Raw genomic sequence first — 9239 nt, 5'->3', positions numbered from 1 at the left:
GGGGAGTTGCGGTGCCAGCTTAGGACCGGAGAGGCTATCCCCAGTTCCCCAAAAGAGGTTTGTACGAACATGGTTCTAACAGTCAGGGTCAGCCGGGTGAGGACAGGGACCAGGCGAACGAGGCTCTTACTAGGGCACAAGCTAAGGGGGCACCTAAAAACTCGGGAATCAAGGCAAATGTTTTAAACTTTAAAAAGTCAAATTGGCAAACCGTGGCCCACAAGTCAGCTGCCTGTTTTTGTAAATAACATTTTATTAGAACTAGGATCAGGATTAGGGTTTACTTTCTTAGTTACAGCGCGAGTATACCCCACAAGCTTCATGAATGTAAGTGTTCGCAAAGCCCCTCAGCCTGCACGTGGTGCTAGTGTGGCCAGCTCACCTAATTTAACAAGAGCATGCCTGCACAGGGCACTCACTACGCCAGGCTTGGGTAAGTCCTTCCTGTGGCCCATGGACTGCCCACGAGGCTCTTTTAGATATTCCACATGTGCGCCATGCCCTTTCCAATGGACAGATCTCAGGGTCACTGACTGTGCCACTCACTGGTTGGGCAAGATTTAATTCCTCTGTGCCTCACTTGCCCCTTCTGTGAAATGGGTTAAAGCACGCAAAGAACTTAAAGCTTCTCAAACTGTTGCTGTTGTTAAAAATGTGGGATATCCTCCCAGGGTTTGAAACCCAGCTCTGCCACTTCCTGTGACATTAGGACATGATGTTTTGCATTGCTCAGAGTGTTTCCCCATCTACAAGGTGGGGGTTATAACTCCTGTCTGAGAGGGTTCAGGTGGGAATTCACACACTGGCTCATCACTACAAAGCACCGGCCAACCCCACATGGACTCCGAGGGAGCTGGAATGGCAGAGGACGCCTCAGAGCTTGTGAGACAACTAGGGCCGCTTAGGAATGCTTGTTAACCTCTTACTTCCCATAGGCCGAGCACACAGATAAGCCAATAGTCTGCAGCATCCCTCTCCCTCTCAATGTCTGCAGGGGAGATCAGTTTTCCTTCCCCACCGCTGCTGGCTGCCATGTCATGCACACCAATGTTTGTCAAGCGGCCACACCTCCACCCCAGCTACCATCATCACCGGCCCAGGCGGTTGTGTGGCCTTCTCACTGATTTCTTGCTCCCTCTCTTGCCCCTATTCCTTTTTCTACCAATGTAATGCTTTCAAAACATGTCTCCCTGTTTAAAACCCTCTGAGACACATCCTATATAATAAAAGCCTAATATGCTAAGTGTCTGGTTGACCGGTCAGCCATTCAACCAATCAAAGCGTAATATACTAATGATGCGCCAAGGCCACTCAACCGCTCGCTATGACGTGCACTGACCACCAGGGGGCAGACGCTCTGACCGGTAGGTTAGCTTGCTGCTGGGGTCGGGCTGATTGGGACTGAGCGAGATGGGCCGGGCACGCCCTGGAGCCCTTCCGTGGTCCCTCCCCGGCCCCGATCGTGCAATGGTGGGGTCCCTCAGGCTGGCCTGTGCCCTTTTGCAATCCAGGACCCCTTGGGGGATGTCGGAGAGCTGGAGCTGGTTTCGGCCCCATCCCCCAGGCCAGGCCGAGGGACCCCACTGGTACACAAATTCATCCACCAGGCCTCTAGTTATAAGATAAAGACCTGTCACAGCCAACATTTCATTTCTTAAAGGATCAGTGGAAAGAATATGGGCTTTGGAGGCAGGAACCTTGGATAAGTTCCCCTCAGTTTAAACCCATCTCTCCATCTATAAAATGGGGACAATACCTAACGTAGAGTTTAGATCCTGGCACAATGCCCAACATGCAGTAACCTGGTGGTATTAGTTCTACAGTCACCACTGCCCAGGAAGGGCTGCTTTCTTTCACTCCTGGGCACCTGCCACATGGAGTGCCAGCCATGGTGAAGGAAACAGACACGTCTCGGGCCCACCCGACTGTTCCCTCCAGAGAGCAGGTGCATGTCCATCTTGCTCATCGTTGTACCCAGTACCTACTACAGTGCCAGGCACACAAAATATTCACTTGCTAGTTGGAGCTGACAAGGGAAAAAGGTCTTTTACTATACCTTCCACACACACCTTCGGTGGGGCAAGACACTGAGGCTGGGCAAGGTTAAGTGTGAGCACTTTGCATCTTATTTCAGGTATCTTCTACCTTCCTGTAAACCAGGCTTTATCAAACTTCAGCCATATCCAAGCCACGTCACCATTTTTACTCTCCTTCTGTCTGTGAGACAAATTGATTCACTTTTTTACCTATATAAACTAAAAGGAACTTTATATCAATCATTGTCTTAACTAGAATATAACCAGAAAATCACAGAGCAACAAATATAAAAACAATGTTGTATAAAAGCTTTTTAAAGAGAAATTGGAGTTAAGCAGTATTTTTCATCTTTTTCACCATAACCCTCAAAAATATGTTTTACATCAAAACCCAGTACATACCCGTCTATATACATATATATAAACAAGTCTTATAAAACAGTATTTACAATACTACATGTAATGCACATGTAATGATATTTCCTAGTGTCTGGTTCTACTTTATTTTTAAAATGCCGCTTGTATCCCACTACATGGATTCCAAGAGGAATGTCACGAACACAACAAAAAACAGCACTGGCTTAAAAGGCTGGTGCAGAGGCACTGTCACCGAGACTTTGTTCTCGTCTCCCCAGGAACGAACAGAGGATACTCTTCTCATTACGTGGTTCCATGTTTTTTACTGCCATGCCCATGGTCCTAGGTTTATTTGTACTCAGTTCTGTCTAGAACAGGGGTGGGGAACCTTTTTTCTGCCCAGGGCCATTTGAATATTTATAACATCATTTGCAGGTCATACAAAAGTATCGACTTAAAAATTAGCCCGCTATATTTGGTCAAACATTGGCAGGGCCAGATCAAATGATTGTGTGGGCCTCATACGGCCCACAGGCCCGATGTTCCCCAACCCTGATCTAGAACATGGCTCATGTACAAGGTAAGCTCCTGAGAACAGGTCAGTGCAGGGGATGATGGCACTTAACAAGCATGAACACAGACAGCACTTAAAAATATCCCAATATATATTTTTTTGGGGTGTAATCCATCCTCTTAGCACTTCTTCAAATTTACTGAGAGGTAAACAGGTAAGTGTCTGTGGTTGCCACACACATTCTTCTACCCGACCATGGACCGCTTTCTTCCTCTCAGGCGCACTTCATCTAGTTTTCTGAGCACTGGCCTGGCCTTTTTGGAGGAGGCGGAGTAGCTCTTCAGAAAGGCTTCAAACACGCTCTCGGTGTTGGGGTGGGTGCTGAGGAAGGCTTTCTCTAGCACGTAGAGGTCAACGCCCTTATCTTCCGGAAGTGCTGAAATGAAACTCAGCCCGAAGTCGATGAGCACAATGCTCAGCTGTTCCAGGGGGGGTTTCAGGAGCATGTTCGAGGTGGTGAGATCACCATGAATGAGGTCCTCATCGTGCATTCGAGCCAAAACCTGCCCCATGGTCTTGGCTAAGCCAAGGAGACTTTCGGGAGTTTTTCCAGTCTCGATAGCGGATTGAATATAATCTCGAACAGTCACCGAGCCCTCAATTTCTTCCATGAACAAGCAGTTGGAAGCATAATCCACAAAGAAGACAACTGGGGCAGATATCCCTGCAATCAAGACATAACCAGTTTGAATTAAGACTCTTTTTTTTTTTTTAATGGTTAAGCTTAACTTTCAAAGATTGATCCAGTTTTTTACATATTCTATCTGCTTATTTCAGGAAAAAGATTTAGAAACAGTGCAGAATGGTACATCATAATTCATCTGAAAGCTTCCCCTGCTCATGCGCTTTATAACTGCTCCCTGAACCACCCCATGGATAATTTAGTAGTGCCATGGCTCCCTCTAACTTTCCACCCGTTATGATTGGACTTCATTCGTACTTATTTCCTAAAAAACAGACAAAAAAAGCCAGAAGGGTAATGGTAGCCCACGTAAAGCACTACCTATCTGACAAGGACCCAAACAGGAGGCCAAGCAGTGTACTGGCTTCCAGATTCATCTTCAAAGTCAGAAGGACGAATTCAAACCCCAGCTCCCTTCCTTGTTAGTTGTGAACAAGGGGTGAAGAAAACAAGATGAAATCAGCACAGCTAAGCTGACTTAAAAGGGAGTCTGTACAGTCAGGCTGACCAAATTGGTTCAGACAAATGGGAGGAAGCCCAAGGAACAGATTTTACTTCACTTTAGCCGGAGAACTTGAACTTTTGAACTCTTCAGCTGTGTCAATGCCTGGAGGATATATAAATACTATAGATAACCCCCTAAAGAACTGATATTCATTATGCAGACCATCACTAATCTAGAGGATTACCATCTCAGACCAATCCAGAGGCTAGGAATACAGGGCTGAGATAAGAACTCTCAACTTTTTTCTTCGGAACGCTCTGGGTGTTACCTCATAATGTTTCCGATTTGCAAATTCTAAGACCCTTGAATAAAATTTTGTCATTTCAATTTTAACAAGGTCTCCTGATGCATTTGCCACTTGTATAACCTTAACGTCACATCAACTTCTCTACACCTCCCTTACTGCTTCTGTAACATGAGAACAAGACTTCCAAAGATTAAATGACTCTTCACTAAATGTCAATCATGCTCAGGATACTGGGAACATTTTGGGGGGTGTAGGGGAGATACAGCAGGAAATAGGGCAGCCACAATCCCTGCTTAATGCACCTGATATCCTAGAGAGGGTGCAAAAGAAAATATAAACACACGAATAACTTCATTAAACCCAAGCGGGGCAGAGATCCGCCTGCTTGTTCTCTACTGCATTTCTTCCAGATCTCCCAGCACCTGACAATGTCCGGGGTACACAGGTGCCTACAAAATACCAATGTAAGGAAGAAAGGCAGTTAGTGTGAAAGTGAAAAGCCAGTTTTCCTGAGGCAGAGGAATATGAGCTGAGCGCCTGGCTGGGCCACTAACTAGCTGAGTAACCTTGGGCAAGTTACTTCCCCTCTCTGAGACTCAGTTTCTCACCTGAGAACAAGTTTACCGTGATGGTGCACAAGGGTGTTTTAATGGCGGGGGGGAAAAAGTGACGTAATGAAATCTACCTTCATTAAGCACTACATGCCAGTCAGACATTCAAATGTAATACATGGCCTACATACCTCACCGAATGGTCCCAATAGCCCTATGAGATTAATACTGCAACTGGGACTTCTCTTTACAGGCGAGGAAACAGGCTGAGAGGTTAAAAAACGTGTTCCAAGGCTACAGCGGTGTCGGTATTTAAACCCAGAGAGTCTGGCTCCAGGGCAAGTACTTATACTCGCATCTGCTTCTTAAAAGTAATGCATCGAAAATGATCAAACACCGAGACGGCACCCAAGGGGCAACCGAGACTGAGCGCTGTACAGGAGCGACATGGCAGAGCCTGGAACTGACCAGGCCCCGGGACCAAGGCTCGCCCCGGCGAGGCCCAGCGGAGAGGCAGGGCCAGAGGAGTGAGTGCTCAAGGCCACGCGGGGTGCAAGGGGCGCAAGGGAGTCCCGCACCCGCACCCACACCGCACCGCCCAAGCCCCGGAGCCTCGGCCCCTCCACGGCCCCGAGCCGGGCCGTCTCACCTGCGCGGCGGCAGCGGAGCAGCGCCCGGGCCTCCTGCACCGTCCGCCGCCGGCCGAGCCGCGCCTCCAGCGCCGGGTGCCGGTAGCCCTTCGGGAAGCGGTGCTTCACCATGGCCGCGCGGCCCTGGAAGCGGCCGCGGAACACGCGCGCCTCGGCGCCCTGCTTCACCAGCTCCAGGCCGCTCAGGAAGCGGCTGCACCGCTCCCGGGCCGCGGCCAGCGCATCGGCGGCCAGCGCATCGGCCTCCGGCGCCGGTTCCTCGCTCTTCGCCGCCGCCACAGCTCCGGCCGCCGCCATGGCTGCGCCTCGGCGCCCCTCGGCTCTGCCCGGAGGCTGTCGGAGACGTTCGGCTCGCTCCGAAGAGCCTCGGCTCTCTTCGGCCAATCGAACGCCGACACTCCCGCCCCGGGCGAGTGGTTCCGCCTCCCGACCTTTCGGCTCTACGGAAGCCCCGAAAAGACTCCAGGGGCCCCGCCTCCCAGCTCTTCGGCTCTTTCCGGAAAACTGCGGCCAGAATCTCCGGTCTTTTCCGGAGCTGGGCGTTACAGCCTAAAAGGCAACCACAGGTTCCTGGCACAACGTGCAATGCAGCAAAACAACATCATTTCTCTGAGTTTCAGCTTCGTCACCTTCAGTACAAAGTTTTACTTTGGCAATTGCTAATTAAAATTAAATAAGAGGTTGCCTGTGCGGGTGCCTGGTGGATGGCATACACTCTTCATATGTTCATCTCTCTTCCTTTTTGCCTCTCACTGGGACTCTGAGACACTGAAGAAAGGCCCTTGGGTCCTAGGGCTGCTGTGACGCCTGCTCCCAGCTCCACAATTTCATTCATCACACGGCGGGTCACCTTTTCAAACATCAGGCCCTTTGTGATGGTATACTGTGGTTTCCAGCACCCTTCATCAGGCGAGACTACTCAGGGCTCACCCAGAACTAACTCGATTAATAACGCCCAGTTTCCCAAGTGTGTGGTTTCATTATCATAATTAGTGTCCACATAAGCCTTCTATTTCTATGGTTACCAAATCGTTCAGAGCCCCGCCTTTGAAAAATCCACTGTGCAAACATATTTACATCCCGGGCTTGCTATGGTCAGACTGGTTCTGGCTTCTACGGCAGGAAACCTAGCTTAAAGCCTTCCAATGGCTCCCCACTGTGCTTGGGATAAAGACCCACAAGGTCCTGCATGGGAACACGACGTCCATCTTCCAGACTTAGCTCCCACCAAATTCCCCTTTGCCCTCGATCTTCAAACACAATTGCCTTCTCTCAGTCTTTCATTCTTTCCAGTCGCCCTCTTGCCACCGAGCCTTTGCAACTGCAACTTCTCACTGTCCTTCCCTCCCTTTGTTGCCTAGACCCATCTATAGATCCTTTCATTCTTAGCTCAAAGGTCACTTCCCCAGGGAAGCCCTCCTGACTTCTCAGAAGAGGGAAAAATCCAACTTTTGTAAGTTCTGGTGGCTCCATGAACCTCTTCTCTTTTACATTGTCACAGACGGTCGTTTCTGTTTGTTTGTATTGGTGGTGGGGGTTATATCTTCACGGGCCTTCGTTCCTTGTTGCCTATTGCCTACAGGTCCCCCTCACCTCTTGCCACGTGGGCCTCTCACGACATAGCAGGTGGCTTCATCAGAGTAAATGAGTGAGCGCTCAGGAAAGGATGAGCAAGATGAAGTCACTGTCATTTATAACCTAATCTCTGAGATGGCATAACCACTTTTGCTGTATTCTATTAGTTAGAAATGAATCACTAGGCCCTGTGCACCCCCAAGGGAAGTCATTTGTAAAGATGCTACCGAAATGCTTGATTAGAACTTTTCCTTTCTCATCTGGGAAAACAAAGAGGGATTCTCTATCTCTAGGAGAGAGAGAACACGACAGCAAGCGTGCAAACATCCTCATGACTTAATGCCAGCCACAGAGATCACAGAGAGCGTCATGCTCCTTTCCACCGGATAACTTCTACAGGGCATCGCACAGGAATGGAGCGCTTGCTGTACCAGGTCTCCCGGTGACAATTCCAGACACTCACAGACGGAGGAGGAGCTGTCACTTGGCAATGGCCAAGAGGCCTCCTTGGGATCTTTTCATGCCAGAAAGGTAGCAGAGCGTGATGGGTAAGTACCTGATTTCCCCATGACTGGGCTTGACTCCCAGCTCAGCTATATACTAGTGTATGTCTTTGAGCTCTATTTATCTTATTTATTTGTTTATTATGCAAGCAAGTCACTTCACCTCCCTTTGACTCAGTCACATCTTTCATAAAATGGGGGTAATTGTAATAATTTATTTCTCATTAGGTAGTTGTAAGGGTTAACAGTGAGCTAATATATATTAAGTGCTGAAATCAAAGTATATAATCATTGCCCCATAGTTAAAGCTAATATCCTGGTTACTATTGCTGCATAACAATTTACTCCAAAACAAGGCCTGGTGCACGAAATTCGTGCCTGCACCCTCTCGCAGTCCAGGACCCCTCAGGGGATGTCCAACTGCTGGTTTAGGCCCAATCCCACTGGGATCCCTGCGAGATCGGGCCTAAATCGGCAGTCGGACATCCCTCCTGCAATCGGGGACTGCTGGCTCCTAACCACTGGCCTGCCTGCCTGATCGCCCCTAACTGCCTCTGCCTACCTGCCTGATCGCCCCTAACTGCCTCTGCCTTGGCCCCCACCACTGCGGCTTTGTCCAGAAGGACATCTGGAATGATATCCAGAAGGTCATTTGGCTGTCTGGTCTAATTAGCATATTATACTTTTATTATTATAGATACTCATGGAATGTGTGGGTCATAAATCCAGCCTGGGAACAGTAGAGATGGCTTGTCTCTGCTCTACATGATCCTGGGCCTCAGCTGGAAAGATTTGACACTGAGAACTGGAATCATCTGAAGGCTCAATCTGGAGCCGGTGCTGGGATGACTCAAAGGCTTGGACTACCCACTAAGGCATGCCCACGTGGCCTCTCTCTGCACCTTGGACTTCCTCACAGCATGGCGGCCTCAGGGTAGTGGGACTTCCTAGAGGTGGGGGGCTCTAGGCGCCAGTGTCCCACTGGCTCAGCCTCAGAAGTCACACAGTGCTGCTCTGTGCACTGGTTGAAGCAGTCACAAGCCCACTTTGATCTCAAGGAAGGAAACAAAGAATTGTGGAGCCATGTTTTCAAGCTGCCCGGCTATTATTATTTCCAGAAGCGTACAGGGTCCGCTGGCTCAGAAGGTCTTGTCAAGCGCTGTCTTCTTTGCCGGGTGCCCAGTTGTGTCTGTGGCATACAGTCCATGCTGGGTGAGGGTATGTGACACATGTCAACTAATGTGTCTGTGTATGAGCATAGGATGAGAAAAGCCTGTGACCACATATATGTTTTTGCCTGAGAGTGAGAATTAGTGGGGGTATCCCCAGCCTGGCTCCTTTCCAGAACTCCAGACTCTTACATCCAACACCCCACCGATTCACACAGGGATGCTGAGTGAGCACCTTAAATGTCACACAGCCAAACAGAACTCTGGATGTCCTCTCCCGCCCCGAGCTGCACCTTTCCCAATCACCAGGTCCTTATCACGTCTCTCTCCGATCTGCCCACTTTCCTCCACCCCCACTGCTATCACCTAATCCAAATCAACTCCACCTCT

General features: G+C 49.4%; 1 protein-coding gene and 1 long non-coding RNA gene across 2 annotated transcripts; one reads left to right on the top strand and one right to left on the bottom strand.

Annotated features, from left to right (window-relative positions):
- Positions 1-2328: 2328 nt before the first annotated feature.
- TP53RK (TP53 regulating kinase) lies at positions 2329-6075 on the bottom strand. Its single transcript, XM_008159067.3, has 2 exons — positions 5602-6075; positions 2329-3631 (listed from the first exon to the last, which is right to left on the bottom strand). The coding sequence occupies exons 1-2, from the start codon at positions 5897-5899 to the stop codon at positions 3153-3155; spliced, it is 777 nt and encodes a 258-aa protein (XP_008157289.2). The 5' UTR covers positions 5900-6075; the 3' UTR covers positions 2329-3152.
- Positions 6076-7478: 1403 nt separating this feature from the next.
- LOC114228725 (uncharacterized) lies at positions 7479-8768 on the top strand. Its single transcript, XR_003614856.2, has 2 exons — positions 7479-7725; positions 8378-8768. It is a non-coding gene; the product is annotated as an uncharacterized LOC114228725 (long non-coding RNA).
- The last annotated feature ends 471 nt before the right edge of the window (positions 8769-9239 follow it).

Source organism: Eptesicus fuscus, chromosome 12 (genome assembly GCF_027574615.1).
Source record: "Eptesicus fuscus isolate TK198812 chromosome 12, DD_ASM_mEF_20220401, whole genome shotgun sequence".
NCBI lineage: Eukaryota > Metazoa > Chordata > Mammalia > Chiroptera > Vespertilionidae > Eptesicus > Eptesicus fuscus.
The sequence above is the reverse complement of the archived record's forward strand: the minus strand, read 5'-3'. Positions and strand labels throughout refer to the sequence as shown.